The 20,723-nt window shown below is 47.1% G+C and overlaps 1 protein-coding gene across 1 annotated transcript in view; it reads right to left on the minus strand.

Annotated features, from left to right (window-relative positions):
- The window catches only part of LOC140395008 (flagellum-associated coiled-coil domain-containing protein 1-like), a 98,441-nt gene extending 77,970 nt beyond the window's left edge, over window positions 1-20,471 (minus strand). The window contains 3 exon segments of the mRNA XM_072482321.1: window positions 3,114-3,183; window positions 16,102-16,155; window positions 20,298-20,471. Of these exon segments, the coding sequence (XP_072338422.1) occupies window positions 3,114-3,183; window positions 16,102-16,136 (105 nt within the window). The 5' untranslated portion in view covers window positions 16,137-16,155; window positions 20,298-20,471.
- Between the last annotated feature and the right edge of the window lie 252 nt (window positions 20,472-20,723).

Consider the following 20,723-nt stretch of genomic DNA (forward strand, 5'->3'; position numbering starts at 1 on the left):
ACCTTAGTTAGGCCACACTTGGAGTATAGTGTTCAATTCTGGTCGCCACACTACCAAAAGGATGTGGAGGCTTTAGAGAGGGTGCAGAAGAGATTTACCAGAATGTTGCCTGGTATGGAGGGCATTAGCTATGAGGAGCGGTTGAATAAACTCGGTTTGTTCTCACTGGAACGACGGAGGTTGAGGGGCGACCTGATAGAGGTCTACAAAATTATGAGGGGCATAGACAGAGTGGATAGTCAGAGGCTTTTCCCCGGGGTAGAGGGGTCAATTACTAGGGGGCATAGGTTTAAGGTGAGAGGGGCAAGGTTTAGAGTAGATGTACGAGACAAGTTTTTTACGCAGAGGGTAGTGGGTGCCTGGAACTCGCTACCGGAGGAGGTGGTGGAAGCAGGGACGATAGTGACATTTAAGAGGCATCTTGACAAATACATGAATAGGATGGGAATAGAGGGATATGGACCCAGGAAGTGTAGAAGATTGTAGTTTAGTCGGGCTCTATCAGGCCGCCCCTCAACATCCGTCGTTCCAGTGAGAACAAACCGAGTTTATTCAACTGCTCCTCATAGCTCAACAACGCTTTTCAAAACAACTGGGACTGAATAATTATGAGCGCAATTCAACGACCGCATTGTGCCCGGCGCAGACCTGGGCTTAATGGGTGAATCGTGCGAGAGCCCCAAATTGTTTCTGCACCAGGCCGATCGCAAGTCACCCGACTCACTCCGCGCTGCCCGATCTGGATCTCGTCTTCACTGGGTGTGATCCTGATCTGCATATTTAATTTAAATACCCGGAAGCCACATTAATCCAGCGTCCGGAAGTCAATGGCTGTATCTCGGACACCTCAAAAGGGCGCTGTTTAGCACTAGTTTCCACAAATGTGGACCAGGCATAACGGTACCTCGGGGGATCTCACAGGCCATTAGAACCCCCCGGCTCAGGGATTGGGCAAGGTGGTACGCTGGCACTACCCTTGGCAGCTGGACACCTTGCGCTTCCAGCCTGGCACCCTGGCAGTGCCACCTGGGCACCCTGGCAATGCCACCTGGACACTACCAGGGTGCCAGGATGGCACTCTCAATGTGCCAGGGCACTGCCAAGGTTCCCAAGTCACAGTTTGGCACTGCTGGTGTTGGGGCCAGAGGGCCTTGCCAATTGGAAGGTGAGGAGGGGTTACAGGAATCCAGAGAAGTTTGGGGAGGTGAAGGAGAGAGTCTAGAAATTTGATGGGGGGGGGCCTCCTGTGTGGGGGGGGGGGGGGAAGCATGTAGAAATCACAGCTGGCGCTCAAAATGGCACCCTGATCTGTAAGGAGCCGTCAACTAAAGTGTCGCCTTGGCGGGGAGAAACTCTCCAAGGCCCCAAAAAACGGCAAAGTGCTGGTGAATAGCAGAGTGAATCCCGGCGCTGCAGCCACCGAAAAACACCCCTCCAAATACACTCAAAAGCAGACTTTAACTTTTGTCCGCTGAATCATGCCTTAGATGTATTTTTTTGTGGGGGAGGGGTGCATTGTGACAAAACATGTCATCATTCTGTCTGCCCTTCCCCCTCCCCCCATCTTCCTCCCCCCATTACAAACATCAGAGTTACTGTGGAAGCAAGCATTCAGAAAGTAAATTTGCCTCCGGGAAACAGATTTAAGGTCTTGGGCAAGAGACACAAGGCTGATATGTGAGGAAACAGATTTTTAACTGGGAAATCTCTGAGGGTGGCAGAAGCGGACACAATCAATGGTTTCAAAAGCAAATTGGGTTTGGCATTTGAATGAAATTAACATGCAGGACCATGAGGACAGAGCGGGGCCTGCAGTGACCGAATTGCTCAACCAAGAGTTGGCATGGACTCAGTGGGCCAAATGGCCTCCTTCTGAGCTGTAATGATTCTCTGGAGCTATCACACTCTCCAACTCAATGGTGAGGGCTTCTCAGGGCCACACTGGTGTCCCCTGTTAAATATCTCACAATTTGATGCCAGCCAATGTTTAACGATCTTTTCTTCCTTACACAAACTCTGATATGGACCTGTATGTTATTCTCCCACAACCTGGACACTTTGCAGAATACTGACATTTGCAGAATACCAGTGCCTGATGTGAAACACTTGTGTCAAAACAACAGTGTGCATTATTATAGCACCTTTAACTTGGCAAAGCTCTCAAGTCACTACACACGGAGATTTGACACCTCACCAGGTAAGGATATATCAGGACAGGTGACCAAACGGTTGGTCAAACAGGGGGGTTCAAAGGAGCTTCTTAAAGGAGGGGAGAGAGTGGATAGGTGTAGGGAGGGTATCCGAAAGATTAGGCCCAGGCTGCTGAGGGCACGCTGGTTAGACAAAGGAAGCAGGAGATGTGTCGGAACTCCACAAGGATTGTAGAAACGGAGGAGGTCACAAAGATAGGGAGAAGAGGAGCGAGATCACGGAGCAATTTGAACACGAGGAGAACTTAAATAAAAGGAATCTTGGGTGAGAGAGGTGACTACGGGAATTGGAAAATTTTAAAAAGGGGATCATGGGTTTGTCTTCATGCCCACATGTGCAGACTGATCATAGAATCCCTGCAGTGCAGAAGGAGGCCATTTGGACCATCGAGTCTGCACCAACTACCTGAAAGAACATCCTATCCAGGCCCACTCCTCCATCCTATCCCCATAACCTACTTACCCCACCTATCCTTTTGGACACTCAGGGGCAATCTAGCATGGCCAATCCACCTAACCTGCACATCTTTGGACTATGGGAGGAAACCGGAGCAGACATGGGGAGATTCTGTGCAAACTCCACCCAGACACTCACCCAAGGCCAGAATTGAATCCGGGTCCCTGGCACTGTGAGGCAGCAGTGTCACGGTGGAGTAACATTATTGCAACATATCTGTTCAATGAAACTGTTCAAATGGAAGTTCCTACACAAAATGTTATCCTATCTTTCTCTTGCAGAAGCTGATTGTCTTGTATATTTCCTGGCTTGCTTTTCTGATTCAAATAATAAGGATTCACCCCTGTCTATAACCAATTTATAAGGGTTGCTTGATTTAATTGTCACCATTGACACGTGGGCCACATTACAGCATCGTAGGTTGGCTCGTGTAACTAATCTCTTACCTTGTAAAGTTGTGGGAAAGTCGACCCTCTCCCACATTTTCTACACAACTCCGAGGCTGTTTCTGCTGTGCTGGAGGGGAAGCATGAAAGAAGAGAGGCTGTGATATAAAACTGCCTTTCTCTATCCGAAGCAGCACCGAGACTGAAAAGCACCAGGAACAATAAATGCTGATTTCAGGAAGAGAGGGCTTCATGGACTCTCCACAGTTTTGCAGTCCAATGTACAGAAGACCACATCCCCTGTGGCACCAGATTAGGTAGCCCTCATCCGGATATTTTGATCTGAACATTTGCGAACAAAGTCCCAGTTTAACAATCTCCACTTTCATTCATCCAGACATGTCAACCTCATTAGCTCATAAACTCTTTGAACCAAAACAAAGGATTTGCTTTTTAAACAAAGTAGATTGACAATTGGTTTATGGATCTCATTTGTGGAGTTTGCAATATCTAACAGGTCAAAGCTCTTTGCACAGTGGGCTAAACAGTGGCTTGTAATGCAGAACAAGACCAGCAGTGCAGGTTCAATTCCCGAACAGGCGCTGGAATGTGGCGACTAGAGGCTTTTCACAGTAACTTCATTGAAGCCTACTTGTGACAATAAGCGATTATTATTATGTCATTGCATCTGAAAATGCTTTGTAAAAAAACTTTAAAAAAGCAATTATTTCCGAACCACTTTGGAAGGAGGGGAAGGCAGTGGTGAAGTGGTATTGTCACTGGACTAGTAATCTAGAGACCCAGAGTACTCCGGGGTCCCAGGTTCAAATCCCACTACAGCAGATGGTGAAATATGAGTTCAATAAAAAACAGGGATTAAAAGTCTTATGATAACCATGAAACCATTGTCAATTGTCATTTTAAAAAACCATCTGGTTCACTCATGTCCTTTAGGGAAGGAAATCTGCCATCCTTACCTGGCCTGGCCTATATGTGACTCCAGACCCACAGCAATGTGGTTGTCTCTTAACTGCCCCCTCAAAGGCATTTAGGGATGCGTAATAAATGCTGGCATAGCCTGCGACGCCCACGACCCATGAACAAATAGAGAAAAAAAAGTTCTTTCTGTTGCTTTTGTTTCCTTTTACCAATCACATTAAATTTGTGTCCTCTGGTTAGTGACCCTTCTGCCATTAGAAACAAACTGTCTATTTACTCTATCGAAACACTTCACGATTTGAAACAACTCTATTAAATCTCCTATTAGTTGTAGCCAGTTAAAATGGCTAACACCTGATTAGAATGGCCAAACCCCGATTTAAAATGGCGAATGGAAGAGGCTGATGGGAAAATCAGCCAACAGGACTCAAACAGACAGCTTCAGGTAAAACAGTGTATTCGCCTCTGGGGAGGCCAGACAGAATCGATACCTGCAGCCATCAACATCACAACACACCAGCCATCTGCATATAAATTAGCAATCTCCGGGAACAATATGCTACAAATTAGACACACAAAGCCAACCCAGACTTTTCGGCGCCAGCAGGAGCTTACACAAAGAGAGGTGAATGACCACCTCGAAGCCGCCCATCGATCAAGATTGAGATCGCTTGGAACCAGGTACAAGGTCCGCCCCGAGAGGCGGGAAGCCCCTGGGGACTATAAGAATAGGGGCCAAGTTCAAATCAACCCTTCTTCTCCTCTCCGCACCCTTCGAGACCCTTCTGCTGGCCTTCTACAACAGCTGCGAGAACCGTAAGTCTTACTCCAACGCTCCCTATGAGATAGGCACTCCTGACTATCGACCTGTACCCGCTTTGAATCCCGCAGGCTCAGAACACATACGAAAGGCCATTCGTTTCCCTGACCTGGTGGGCCATTTCCAAAGTTAAGTATTGGCATATTAGCTGTAGGAAGTAGTTTAGAAGTAGAATTAATGTAAAAGTATTGATTACTGTATATAATAAATGTGCTTTGATTTAACTCTTACTAAGCGGTGTGTTGGATTATTGATCATTACTCGGACTTGAACCATGTGGCGGTATCAGAAAGATACCTGGCGACTCAAGAGCAAAGGTGATAGAACAAGAGCAATTAAACTAAGGCTAAAACGAGCAACATTTTGGCGACATCCTGACGGGACCCGATCGAGAAGTGGAAAACCACTCCGGGAGAACCCAAGAAATTTGAATTAGAAACCCAATTGGAAACAGAAAACCACAAGTGTTCAAGCAGTTCTGATCAATACTCATAATTCGGAAGTGTGTGTATGCATGCGTAACTAACAGGGCTATAAGGTAAAACTGATAGATTTTTGTTGCGTCAAAACTGTCGGAAGTCTGTATTTTTGGAAAATAGCAAAAGCCGTACCCGTATCTACAACACCGCCTTAGCCCCCTGTTCCAAATTTAGAAGAAGCAGTCGGATAGGAAAGATGGCCATGCAGGCAATGCAGCGCCTCATGAACCCTGAGGAATTTGCGGTCGCAGCGACCAGCAGCAGGAGAGTGGGACAGTGTCCCATTTGGGAGGAGGAAATCCGGAAATATCTCAAGGGGAAAGGATGGCCCCTGTGGAATGATTTCTGTGATAATGAGGAATCAGGTCCCGGGTGTACAGGACATACTTGGTGGGAGAACCTGAGCGAGATCCACAAAAAGAGCTTGGGAAAAGCTCGCAAGCTGATGGCAATCATGTCCTGTTTGGCACAATTGCGAGGCACAGAGGAGGTTGTTAAGATGCTCCACAAAGAAGTTGAGGGCATACATCGGATGAGTAAGGCGATGTAAGTGAAGTTGAAAGAGAGAATATGGAATTGAGGAGGAAATTGGCAGCAAAAGATGAAGTGGTGGATGACGCCAAACGGGCTCACCAGTCTTGTCTGGCGCATTTAAGCAGTTTCCAGTCGCAATATGAAAAGGCCTATCAGGACACGCAACGTGCAGTCCTGGTAAGAGAAGAAACAGAAAAACAGGTAGAGACATTACAGAAACAGTGTAATGATCTCAAGGCAGCATTAAGAGCACTCCATGCTGCCACCACAGAACAAAGACAAAGCACCTTAGATCACGCAAAGTGCCAGAAGCAGATTGCAGAGCTGCAATCACTGCTTTCTGTTCAGAAAGGTTTTCAGGAAACCTTTGGGGAAAAATTAGATCAGGAAGACGGCCCTGATTGGGAAGAACTGAATGAAACAGCGCAGAGATATGTTCAGGGAATATGTGCGCAGGGAAAGCCCTAAAAGAGAAAAACACCCCAACCCCCCACACAGCAGATAGTTCACGCTCCAATGAACCCAGTAACCACCCACTGCACAGCCACACCGGACGATGCGGAATTTCTATATTCCACCCTCTTAACAGTGACCCAATTACAGGACGTGTGCGATAAGATCACACCGTTCCTCCCCACCTCAGACCCCCACCATTTCTTTGCCACAGTTAAACATCAGGCGCCCATGTACGGCCTGGATGAGAGAGAGCAGGAAAAGCTCACAGTTTTAAGTTTAGATCCGTCAGTAGCAGCAGCCCTTCCCGACCCACAGAATATAGGGGGAGGCACCCTTGCAGAAATACATACCGCGATCCTGGATGCGATCAGGTATAACTGGGGTGACCCCGTAGATGGCCTCAATAAGTGCAGGCAGAAAAAGACAGAACACCCCACAGCGTTTGCTGGACGCCAGTGGATTCATTTCACAGCAGTTTTCGGTAATTTAAAACGCGCCCATTTGTCCCAAGACGGTATGGCCAAATGGACCCGCACCCTTATCTCCCATGCCACAGAGGCAGGACAAAATGCCTGTACGAATTATGACCCCTCAGAGGAAGCCCACAATGAGAAATGGGTTTTAAAAAGATTGTCCCGCGCCTGGGAGCAGTCTGTACAAAGCAAACCCACAGTTAAAAATCCCGAAGAACAGCAGGCAGAAGCAGACAAACCCGCAGTTCGGGAACCCGAGGAAGAGCAGGCAGACATGCATCCAGTTAAAACGCACCAGAACCCCGCATGGGTAAACAAAGGAAGCAACAGCACCCCCACCCCAGAAACCACCAGAATGTTATAATTGCGGACAATTAGGACATTACGCACGAGAATGTCAAGCCCCCCTGAAACTGCAACGGAATCAGCCCACACATGCCCCCCGAACCAGCAAAGACACCAACAGCCCCAACCCTCCACCCAGGGAACCATACCCAAGGGAACAATGCACCAGAGAGCCTGCTCCACCTTATGTGCCCCAAGGGTCATGTTACAACTGTGGGCAGCCAGGACACTTAGCCCGAGATTGCAGGAGACCCCCACCAGCTAGACTAGCCCCCAGATATGAAAGAGAACACCACCCACAGCAGCTACAAGGTCCCAGCTGCCCCATGCAAACTGTGAGCGCTTACCCACCACTTCTCATGGCAGCGTTACTTCAGCAAGGCCACTTCATTTTTGTTTCACTCCTCCTTCCTTTCTTCTTCGGTAACGCTGCACTCCCTCCATATGCTAATTACACCCCAGCCCAAATGTGATTTACGATGTCCCGTATTCTGATGGAACCTGCAGAATGTTTTATGTTGTTAGTAAGTTTGTTAAATGTTGTATGTCCGACAGGAGAATCTTTCTCACTGCCACACGCCCATTCGGCCGAAACCTCTGAGGACTTGTCCTCAGAGACCCACCGTTGCCAGACGCTTGTTCAGAGGAACTAGCTTTTCAGCTGATACTTGTTCGGGTGCCAGACGCCCGCTCGTTACTGCCCTGCTGGTTCGAAGGATAGAACCACTACGGCAGCCCCACCACGATGACTACATTTCTTGCCCGTTCTTGTCGGTTGCTCAGGCAGTGGAGAAATGGCTTGAGACCCGCCCTGCCTGGGAACCCCCCGCTGGTCAACTATGCTCGGGTAGGAGAGATACGGCATTGGTAGCCGTCCTACCCGGGGACTCCATCCACCTCTTACCCGTCGCGGCCCATACATTTCATTTGGCATTTTTCATTTCAAAAAGTTTTGTTTGTTTAGGTAACCCTTAGGTTGCCGGCCATCTGCTATTTACATCCTGGAACATTTGGATGGTAAATTAGCACTGGTTTATTATTGGGAAATGTACCGTGTCCTAAAATTCGTTTTTTGGAAAAAAAATGAGGGAGTCACACATAGTGACCAATTATAAAGGGAATAATTGGCACCAAAGGACAGACACACTAGCATACCAGATATTAAACAAAGATAGTTTCAGATACTATGCTTGTTTCTACAGAACTCCAGAAGCTCCAGGACCGGAGAAAACAAAGAAAGAAAAGGAAAGAGAACAGCCATGAGGACTTCCGTCATATAGTTCAGCATACTGTTTATGAACTTTTGGTTGCACGTGACCGTGAACCCATGACTTCAAACCCCCCCAGCCGTTAATGTTTCACTGCCCCGCAGTACCCAGAGCCCAGTCACCAGCGACACTCCATCTTCTTGGTATGCGAGGTTCATAACCTGGAATACAAAAATGGAGAAGGAGAGCCTACCACAGTCGAACCCCGGTATATAGGATCAGATCCCCTATGTTCGGTTACGACCAGACCCCCGACCCCCGCGATCTACTATAAAATAATAAAGTGCATTCACTTGCGTTTATTGTTGTTGTAAATAAAGAGATGTAAAAAACTTTTTCATGAGCAAAAATTGTATGATCCTGAGCTTGACTGCCAAGCCAGGAAAGACTGTATGAAATGCTATGATTTTGTTGTGTGATTGAGGAAGGTAGGACAATGGAATGTTTAAGCGAGTCTAGTATATCAAGGATAAGTTAGAGGTTCCACGTTTATTGTTTTGTAATGCATGTCCCTGTCTGACATAGCGCCCTTAGAATTGTTAGTTAAAAATTTTTGTGCATAGCTATGGTCAGTGCAGAGGCCATGAAGGACGTTTCCCCCCCCCAGGGCAGGGATTGGAAAGTAACATAATGATGTGATCCTTCACGCTTCGCGTTAGGATCACAAGGAGGGCATGTAGCCAGTTAAAATGGCTAACTCCCGATTAGAATGGCCAAACCCCGATTTAAAATGGTGAACGGAAGAGGCTGATGGGAAAATCAGCCAACAGGACTCAAACAGACAGCTGCAGGTAAAACAGTGTATTCGCCTCTGGAGAAGCCAGACCAAACCGATACCTGCAGCCATCAACATCACAACACCCCAGCCATCTGCATATTAATCAGCCATCCCCGGGAACAATTGCTACAAATTAGACACACAAAGCCAACCCAGACTTTTCGGCGCCAGCAGGAGCTTACACAAAGAGAGGTGAATGACCACCTCGAAGCCGCCCTTCGATCAAGATTGAGATCGCTTGGAACCAGGTACAAGGTCCGCCCCGAGAGGCGGGAAGCCCCTGGGGACTATAAGAATAGGGGCCAAGTTCAAATCAACCCTTCTTCTCCTCTCCGCACCCTTCGAGACCCTTCTGCTGACCTTCTACAACAGCTGTGAGAACCGTAAGTCTTACTTCAACACTCGCTACGAGATAGGCACTCCCGACTATCGACCTGTACCCGCTTTGAATCCCGCAGGCTCAGAACCCATACGAAAGGCCATTCGTTTCCCTGACCTGGTGGGCCATTTCCAAAGTTAAGTATTGGCCTGTTAGCTGTAGGAAGTAGCTTAGAAGTAGAATTAATGTATAAATATTGATTACTGTATATAATAAATGTGCGTTGATTTAACTCTTACTAAGCGGTGTGTTGGATTATTGATCATTACTCGGACTTGAACCACGTGGCGGTATCAGAAAGATACCTGGCGACTCAAGAACAAAGATGATAGAACAAGAGCAATTAAACTAAGACTAAAACGAGCAACATAGTCTTCTCTGTCTGCTCCAGGAGAGCAGCCCCAGCTCTCTCCACATAACTGTAATCCTTCATCCCTGGAACAACTTGGGTAAATCCCTTCTGTACCCTCTCCATCACCTGAAGCTCTTTCCTGATTAATGGTAGCCATGATGTGGAGATGCCGGCGTTGGACTGAGGTGAGCACAGTAAGCAGTCTTACAACACCAGGTTAAAGTCCAACAGGTTTGTTTCAAATCACTAGCTTTCGGAGAGCAGTCCCTTCCTCAGGTGAATGAAGAGGTAGGTTCCAGAAACATAGATATGGACAAAGTCAAAGATGCAAGACAATACTTTGAATGCGAGCATTTGCAGGTAATTAAGTCTTTACAGATCCAGAGATAGGGGTAGCCCCAGGTTAAAGAGGTGTGAATTGTCTCAAGCCAGGACAGTTGGTAGGATTTCACAAGCCCAGGCCAGATGGTGGGGGATGAATGTAATGCGACATGAATCCATGGTCCCGGTTGAGGCCGTATTCATGTGTGCAGAACTTGGCTATAAGTTTCTGCTCGCCGATTTTGCGCTGTTGTGCGTCCTGAAGGCCGCCTTGGAGAACACTTACCCGGAGATCAGAGGCTGAATGCCCTTGATTGCTGAAGTATTCCCCGACTTTAAGGGAACATTTATGCCTGGCGATTGTCACGCGATGTCCGTTCATCTGCTGTTGCAGCGTCTGCATGGTCTCGCCAATGTACCACGCTTCAGGACATCCTTTCCTGCAGCGTATGAGGTAGACAATGTTGGCCGAGTCGCACACGTATGTACTGCGTACCTGGTGGGTGGTGTTCTCACGTGTAATGGTGGCACCCATGTCGATGGACAAATGGAACATCATGAGGTTATCCGTGGGCTTGCGGTAAAATAAAGTGCTGAGGTGACCGTCCTTGATGGAGATGAGTGTGTCCAAGAATGCAACCGATTTCGGAGAGTAGACCATGGTGAGTCTGATGGTGGGGTGGAACTTATTGATGTCACCGTGTAGTCGTTTTAGTGATTCCAAAGGAAAAAAATGTCATCGATGTATCTGGTGTATAACGTCGGTTGAAGGTCATGTGCAGTGAGGAGGTCTTGTTCAAACTTGTTCTTGAAGATGTTGGCATATTGAGGTGCCAATTTGGTCCCCATGGCTGTTCCGTGCGTCTGGATGAAGAACTTGTTGCCAAAGGTGAAGACGTTGTGATCCAGAATGAAGCGGACGAGTTGCAGAATTGCGTCTGGAGAGTGGCAGTTGTTGGTGTTGAGTACTGAGGATGTTGCAACAATGCCGTTGTTATGGGGAATGCTGGTGTTGAGTGCCGAGACGTCCATTGTGATGAGGAATGTTCCTGGTTCAACTGGTGCATGGGTGCTGAGTTTTTGGAGGAAGTCCGCCGTGTCACGACAGAAGCTCGGCATTCCTTGTACCGGTGGGTTTTCAGATGCCCTCGATGTAACCAGAGAGGTTGTCATACAGGATCCCATTGCCTGATACGATAGGACGGCCTGGTGTGTTGGCCGTGTGTATTTTTGGGAGGCAATAGAGATCTCCAACGTGGGGAGTACGCGGGATGAAAGTACATAGGGTGATCTGAAGGTCTGGATGCAAGGTCTTGATCAGTCTGTTGAGTTGGCGGGTGTGTTCCTTGGTCGGATCTGCGGGTAACTGTCTGTAGTGTTCCTAGTTGTTGAGTTGTCAGTACACTTCTTTGCAGTAGCGTCCGTTCTGTTCAGTATGACAGTGGCTTTGTCTGCCGGTTTGATGACAACGTTGCGGTTGGTCTTGAGAGCGCGAATAGGGACCTTCAAGCAGCTATTGGATAGGTACATGGATTACGGTAAAATGATATAGTGTAGGTTTATTTCTTCTTAAGGGCAGCACGGTAGCATTGTGGATAGCACAATTGCTTCACAGCTCCAGGGTCCCAGGTTCGATTCCGGCTTGGGTCACTGTCTGTGCGGAGTCTGCACGTCCTCCCCGTGTCTGCGTGGGTTTCCTCCGGGTGCTCCGGTTTCCTCCCACAGTCCAAAGATGTGCAGGTTAGGTGAATTGGCCAATGATAAATTGCCCTTAATGTCCAAAATTGCCCTTGGTGTTGGGTGGAGGTGTTGAGTTTGGGTAGGGTGCTCTTTCCAGGAGCCGGTGCAGACTCAAAGGGCCGAATGGCCTCCTTCTGCACTGTAAATTCAATGATAATCTATGATTAATCTAGGACAAAGGTTCGGCACAACATCGTGGGCTGAAGGGCCTGTTCTGTGCTGTATTTTCTATGTTCTATGGTCTATGGCGTTGCGTTGTGCTTGGGTCACGTTCGGGGCTGTCTTGTGAATGCGACTGATGAATCTGGCACTGACGCGACTCCTGACAGCTTGAGCATACATGTCGAGTTTAGGGCAGCGGCCTTCCGGAGGGGTCCAATTCGACTCTTTCCTCAGTCCAACGTCGGCATCTCCACATCCGCGCTCTCAAGACCAACCGCAACATTGTCATCAAACCAGCAGACAAAGGAGGGGCCACCGTCATACTGAACAGAACGGACTACTGCAAAGAAATGTACTGACAACTCAACAACCAGGAACACTACAGACAGTTACCCGCAGATCCGACCAAGGAACACACCCGCCAACTCAACAGACTGATCAAGACCTTGGATCCAGACCTTCAGAGCACCCTACATGCTCTCATCCCAAGTTCTCCCCGCGTTGGAGATCTATATTCCCTCCCTTAAATTCACAAGGCCAACACACCAGGCCGCCCTATCGTATCAGGCAATGGGATCCTGTGTGAGAACCTCTCTGGCTACATGAGGGCATCTTGAAACCCATTGTACAAGGAATGCCCAGCTTCTGTCGCAACACGACGGACTTCCTACAGGAACTCTGCTTCATTCTGGATCACAACGTCTTCACATTCAACAACAAGTTCTTCATCCAGATACATGGAACAGCCATGGGGACCAAATTCGCACCTCAATATGCTAACACCTTCATGCATAAGTTTGAACAAGACCTCCTCACTGCACATGACCTTCAACCGACGTTATACACCAGATGACATTTATTTCCTTTGGAACCATGGCAAAGAATCACTAAAACGACTACACGGTGACATCAATAAGTTCCACCCCACCATCAGACTCACCATGGTCTACTCTCCGAAATCGGTTGCATTCTTGGACACACTCATCTCCATCAAGGATGGTCACCTCAGCATTTTACTTTACCGCAAGCCCACGGATAACCTCACGATGTTCCATTTGTCCAGCTTCCACCCTAAACACATTAAAGAAGCCATCCCCTATGGATAAGCCCTCCGTATACACTGGATCCGCTTAGACAAGGAGGAGCGTAACAGATATCTACAGACACTGAAAGATGCCCTCGTACGAACGGGATATGGCGCTCGACTCATCGATCGACAGTTCCAACGCACCACAGCAAAAAAACGCACCGACCTCCTCAGAAGACAAACACAGGACAAAACCGACATAATACCCTTCGTCATCCAGTACTTCCCCGGAGTGGATAAACTATGGCATCTTCTTCGCAGCCTTCAACATGTCATTGATGAAGATGAACATCTTGCCAAAGTCATCCCCATACCCCCACTATTTGCCTTCAAACAACCGCGCAACCTCAAACAAACCATTGTTTACAGCAAACTACCCAGCCTTCAGAACAGCGACCACAACACCACACAACCCTACCATGGCAATCTCTGCAAGACGTGCCAGATCATCGACATGGGTACCACCATTACACGTGAGAATACCACCCGGCACATACTCATGCGACTTGGCCAACGTTGTCTACCTCATACGCTGCAGGAAAGGATGTCCCGAAGCGTGGTACATTGGCGAGACCATGCAGACTCTGCGACAACGGATGAACAGACATCGCGCGACAATCGCCAGGCAGGAATGTTCCCTTCCAGTTGGGGAACACTCCAGCAGTCAAGGACATTCAGCCTCTGATCGCCGGGTAAGCGTTCTCCAAGGCGGCCTTCAGGACGCGTGACAATGCAAAATCGCCGAGCAGACATTTATAGCCAAGTTCCGCACACATGAGTATGGCCTCAACCGGGACCTGGGATTCATGTCGCATTACATTCATCCCCCACCATCTGGTCTGGGCTTGCGAAATCCCACCAACTGTCCTGGCTTGAGACAATTCACACCTCTTTAACCTGGGATTACTCCTATCTCTGGATCTGGAAAGTCTGAATTACCTGCAAATGCTCGTATTCCAAGTATTGTCTTGCATCTTTGATTTTGTCTATATATATGTTTCTGGAACATACCTCTTCATTCACCTGAGGAAGGGACTGCGCTCCGAAAGCTAGTGATTCGAAACAAACCTGTTGGACTTTAACCTGGTGTTGTAAGACTTCTTACTGATTAATGGTGCCCAGTTCTTTTCAGTCTTGTGACTGAGCTCAAAAGCAATTATTGATGGCATCTACAACATGTTTCAGGCAAGAGAATGCTCGCTATATACACAATAATTGAAGATAATCAGGAACCACAATTGTATTAAAACATCTTAATCTATAAAATTGATGATAGTTATAGTAACGCAAAAAGCCACACAACAAAAAGTGGAATAAGCACAACACCACTCGGTGAAATGCAATTTATCCTTCCCAACTATATCTTCTGAAAATCATTTGAGGGGTTATTTTCCATAACATACGCTTACTACATCTAATTAATCTTTTGTAAAGCACACAGGAGGGACAACGTTAAAATAAAGCCTTCTAACCAAGGGACTAATTACAAGTTTCTTTATTGTAGTACAATGATTCTACATTTAAAAATCTCTCTGCCAGTTACTAAAACCTTTTGATCTCAATTATTACCTACAGTTCAGTAACACCAGAATCTTTGATGTGGAACAGGCGCTGGAATGTGGCGACTAGGGGCTTTTCACAGTAACTTCATTTCATAGAATTTCATAGCATTTACAGTGCAGAAGGAGGCCATTCGGCCCATCGAGTCTGCACTGGCTCTTGGAAAGAGCACCTACTTGAAGCCTACTTTTGACAATAAGCGATTTTCATTTCATTTCATTCAAATGCCGGCGCTGGACTTGGTTGGGCACAGTAAGAAGTCTAACAACACCAGGTTAAAGTCCAACAGGTTTATGTGAAATCACAAGCTTTTGGACCACTGCTCCTTCATCAGGTTGAAGTGGAGGCAGGTTCACAATCACAGCATATATAGGAGAGACACAATTGCAGAGTGGCATGGTAGCACAGTGGTTAGAACTGTTGCTTCACAGAGCCAGGGACCCGGGTTCGATTCCTAGCTTGGGTCACTGTCTGAGGAGTCTGCACACTCTCCCCGTGTCTGCATGGGTTTCATCTGGGTGCTCCGGTTTCATCCCACAGTTCAAAGATCTGCAGGTTAGGTGGATTGGTCATGCTAAATTGCCTGTAGTGTCCAAAAGGTAGGTGGGGTTGCTGGGTTACGGGGATAGGTGTAGGCTTAGGTAGGGTGCTCTTTCAGGGGCTAGTGTAGACTTGACGGGCCAAATGGGCTCCTTCTGTAAATTCTATTCTATGATTCTAGGATCTTGGAATTCAAAACCAACTATGCAGATGTCAGCACCACTGGAATCACGATTCTCAAACAGCTGATTTGTATATCTTTCTTTTACTTATTTTTGGAATCAGTTCGCATTTCTAACCTGTGTGAATGTATGTCCGTGTGTTTTATTATATATGTGGGATTAGTAGCTAATAAAAATTGGTTCTTTTTTAAACACTCATTGATTGGGATTGGGAAAAAGTATCTGCAAGGGAAAGCTCATTTTTGAAGTCATCTTATTGAGATCAAACATGGGAATCGCCTCGTGGCATACCAATTTGAGGATATCCAATCCAGAATTTTACGAAGTGCGGGATCCTGTCCAAGGTTAACAAATTAGGGGACCTCACCTCGGGTCCAGTTGTAACACCCTTAGTGTCCAAAAACCTATTGATTTCAGACTGAATATACTCAATGACTGAGCACTCACTACTCATTGGAGAAGAGAATTCCAAAGAGTCACATGCTTTAGAATGAAGAAAATTCTTCCTCATCTCGGTCCTAAATCACCATTCCTTTATTCTGAGTTTGCCTTTGACAAGGACCCTCCGAAAAATTCAACACAACCATTTTAAAATGTTTCCATACAGTTTATGACCAGATCTTCCCATCTTACCCAGCCTGAGGCGATGGAGGACTAGACGAGTTCATAATATTGCATCCAGTTACTCTGAAAAATTAATGATGATAAAGCATTTAGAACCCCATCCTTTAAATGAGAACACCAGTCTTTTGTAAGGTATTTACCGTCTCTGTTGTCCATGTGTTGGAGCCGGTTTAGCTCAGTTGGCTAGACAGCTGGTTGTGCTGCAGAGGAAGGTTAACAAGAGTGGGTTCAATCCCCATATCAGCTAACATAATCCATGAAGGCCCCACATTCTCAACCTTGCCTCTTGCCTGAGATGTGATGATCTGGGACTATCAGTCTATGGTGGCTTTACTTACTTTACACTCCATGTGTGGTGAGGGAGGGGAGGCAGGATCATCATTCCCTGGTTCACCATACAGCATATTTCAGGAAGGTATAACTCACTATGGAAAGTATGACTAACTCTTAATTCTCCTATTAGACCCTCTCTATTCCCCATTCACGAGTAGGATATGGAGGGTGAGACGTTATTGGGGGTTGGTGGGAATGTGGAGCTGACCCTCCAATCATATCAGCCATGATTTTATGGAATAGTGGAACTGGCATGAAGGGCTGAAAGGCTTACTCCTGCTTATTAGTATGTTTGCCATGCATCTTGACAAATGCTACGCAACTAGTCCATGTAACTTAAATTTTCCCCGTGTTCATTCACGTTCGCACTTTGGCAGGGGCTTCAGATTTAAGCCCATCAATCCCATTTTGACTTTATTATTTTTCCCCCTTCATGCTTCTTGTCACCCTCCCCCCTGTCAATTTGCCTCCTTTCATTTCTCCCCTCCCTGATCCTCTATCTTGCCAAATCTCTACTCCAACCCTTCAGTACTCCTTGACCTTCCTGCTCTTCACCTCAACGCTTGACTCCAACTTGGATAGGTCTACAGCTTCCCACTGTGCCTCTCTTGGCAACTGACAAACTACCTATCAAGTCACTCGACATTGCAGCGGCACCAAATTCCCCATTCCACTCTCTCATTGACATAGGGGCTGGTTTAGCACAGGGCTAATTAGCTGGCTTTGAAAGCAGAACAAGGCAGGCCAGCAGCACGGTTCAATTCCCGTACCAGCCTCCCCGAACAGGTGCCGGAATGTGGAGGGGCTTTTCACAGTAACTTCATTTGAAGTCTACTTGTGACGATTTTTCATTTCATTTCATACCCAGCCAGTTTGGGGAGGCCTGATCCTGCCAGACTCCTCCGCGTCCAGCTCACACTTGCCAGGGCTGGTCATGTGGACCCTTCCATCCTGGCCACTCTCCGCATCCTCCTCTAGAATGTCCATTGACTTGTGGCCCTGATGAGAGGACTGGGTCTGTATCCAGAGTCCAGAAGAAATTCTTACAGGGCCTGACTGGGTAGATGTAGGAAGGATGTTTCCCCTGCCTGTCGGCGGTCCAGAACTAGGGACCACATTATCATATTAAGGGGTAGGCCATTTAGGACTGAGATGAGGAGGAATCTCTTCACTCAGAGGGTAGTGAATCTTTGGAATTCCCCGTCTTAGACTCCTCTAGAAGCTCGGTCATTGAGTATATTCAAGACAGATTGCTAAATTTCTTGAGACATTAAGGGATATGGGGATAGTGCGGGAAAAGGATATTGAGTTGGATTAGCCATGATCCTGTTGAATGGCAGAGGAAGCTCAATGGGCCAAATGGTCTACTTCTGTTCCTATTTCTTAAGGACCTTGCCAATCATGAGCCTTTTTTGATAATTTAATCAACATCATGGCCTGATGATAGGCTGAAAAATCACAGACTGTGGAACAGGCAGTGAGGCTTTGCAAATCAAATTTGGCCTGTCCCCTACTTCTCTGGTACTTTCTCCTCCTTTGAGAACCTCACCATTTCCATTCCCTCATCTCCCGTTAAAATCCTGGTTCCCGACAACACCGCAGCACCCGCCCACCCCCCGTTCCCGTCACCTCTCCAACCCCCTCCAAGTGCTACACCAGTTATTGCTTGAAGGTAGCTTCGCTGCTTTCCTCCATCAGCCTCTGCATGGAATGAGTTCTCATCCTCAGGGATTTCAACCCCCAACTCAGTTCATTGTGTTTTCTCGTCTCTCTGATTTCACTGCTCTCCTATCCTCCCTCAATCTCACCCTCCATGTAAACTTCCCAACCCATATTCACAACCGTCCATTTGACCTTGTCATCTCACATGATCTCACTGTGTCAACAGCATCAGTCATAGATAAGGCCATCTCTCGTCATTTCCTTGTCTTCCTCTCAACTCACATAATGCTTCCCCTGCAAACCTAGTTGTCCTGGAAAAATGTCTCCCTCAATTCACTTACAACCACCCCCTCAAAATCCAAATTGTCAACCCTTTGGTCCTCTGTTCACCTTGGCATTTCTGTAGTTCCCATTCTGCTCTGACACATCTCCACCTCCATCTTTGATCCAAGTCCCCAAGAAACCATTATTCTCTCTCACCCTAGCTGTTTCCCCTGGTACTGCCCTCATCTCTGTCCAATTAAGTTTAAAGGACACAGATTTGAACGGGATATGGTGGACAACAGGTTTAGCCATTCACTGCCAGATCCAGGTGGGCCTTACACAATGCTAATGGCTAAAACTGCTCACTATTCCAGAATAAATCTGGAATACAAATGTTACCCCCAGCTTCTTATTTCTACTCAAAATTATCTTCTTAAATCCGTCTCCCCGTCCCATCCACCCTCACATCCAACAAAAAGGAGTTCATGGAATACTTTGTCACCACGATTGAGACCACCCAATTAGCTGCTTCTTCCAATTCTCTTCCTCACCCTAGCTTGCTCAGTTGAATTTCCTCCAAGCGCCCCCCGCCCCTCAGCCCTGCCCTTTCATCTTTCTCTATTTTGTCTCTTATCTCGCTTCATAGCCTCTCTGAGTTACTGTTGTCCATGAGGCTGACCTCTAGCTCCCTCAATCCTATTCTGCCCAAATGACTGACCAAATTCCCCAACTCCTTCCTGGCTCCCATTTGAGTTCATATTGTGAAGAATTCCTTCACTTCAGCTTCTGCCCCTCTCTCCTTCACATCTGGCATCATCGCCCTCTCTTCAAAAAAGGTCTCTGACTCCTCTGTGCTTGAGAACACTGTGTCGCCTCCAACCTCCCTTCTCGCATCAAACGTAAAGGTGTTATCACCTCCCCAATTCATTCTCATTTTTCTTGGAACTCCATTTTCGAATCCCACCATATCAGGTTTCTGCCCCATCACACGCATGCACTTGCGAACACACATACATGTCACACATGTGCACACACCCACAAACATATGTGCATGTGTGCACACACCCACATGCGCATACACACATGCATGTGCATACACGCACATTTGCTCGTGATGTTTACATTTCTGATGGGCTGATGTCCACTGCCCGAGACCCTACATGAAAGTCTCTGATACTGAGATCCATGTTGGAATCTTGGGCCAGATAGATAGGCGGAACTTACCTGGGCACCTATCCAGGATATGCTACGCTGGTTCATCCTGGGTCTAACTCAGAGACTAGCCACGTAACTGAACTGGACTCCACAACAGATATCTTCCCTAATCACCCCGGTCGACTACCCCCTGACCGGACCACAATACTTCCCAACCAAACCTAACTAACCCCACACCCAACTCAACACCCACCCAAGCCAATTACCCACCCTGACCACCTGACTATTCCCGACCAACCAAACCACGTCCTTGACCACTTGACAATACCTGCAACCTGACTGCCTACTCACTGACCTGTCTGTACACCAATCCACTTACTCACTGAAAGACCCGAGACTTTTAAAAACTTACCTGAAACATTAACTCCGTTTCTTTCTCCTCAGAATCTACCTGACCCTCTTGAGTATTTCTGGCATTTTTTGTTTTTATTTCTGGGGCAAGCCACCACAGGATTAAAAACATAGAAACAGTAAATGTACCACGCAGAAGGCCTTTTGATCTATCGTGCCTATGCTGGTATGGCTAAAAAGATTCCTTCAGAGTGAACTGGTCCTGTTTGAGGATGGAAAGACCTGGGGTTTAGTTACTTGTCCGTCATTATTCGTATATGAATCCAAACACCTCGAAACAATTTGATTCCACCCTGAGCTGTGTCTCAGGTTTTTATTGTGAATCCTCTATCTTCTGGATTTAAACTATGATTAAAGTCTGAATGGAAGACAATACTGACCTTCACAGATGCTCGTGGTTTGCTGAGGTTTCACATGGACTGGGAATGTGTGGATTCTCTGCCCAACACCATAGTCCCATCTAGTCATAGGCTGATTCTCAACTCGACGGTGGCTAGAAGGGAAAAACAGACTGGAGCCTGCAACTTAAAAGCAAACAGTCACCATGGCAACAGCAGAATGTTCCCTATTCTTCGTAACCAGTGACCGTGAAACAAATAGGTAGAACTTTGACGAAAGGTCATCAAGATGTTGACTGTTCTCACGTGAGTCACAATGGATTGTGCCTGTTCTGACAAAAAGAGAGAGGGAGGGAGTGAGAGAGAGAGAGAGAGAGACGGGGGCCGGGGGAGGGGGGGGGGGGGGGGGTGGGGGAGAGAGAGAGAGAGAGAGAGAGAGAAAGAGAGGGAACGCTAAAGTTTTTTTTT

The sequence above is a fragment of the Scyliorhinus torazame genome, chromosome 2 (assembly GCF_047496885.1).
Source record: "Scyliorhinus torazame isolate Kashiwa2021f chromosome 2, sScyTor2.1, whole genome shotgun sequence".
NCBI lineage: Eukaryota > Metazoa > Chordata > Chondrichthyes > Carcharhiniformes > Scyliorhinidae > Scyliorhinus > Scyliorhinus torazame.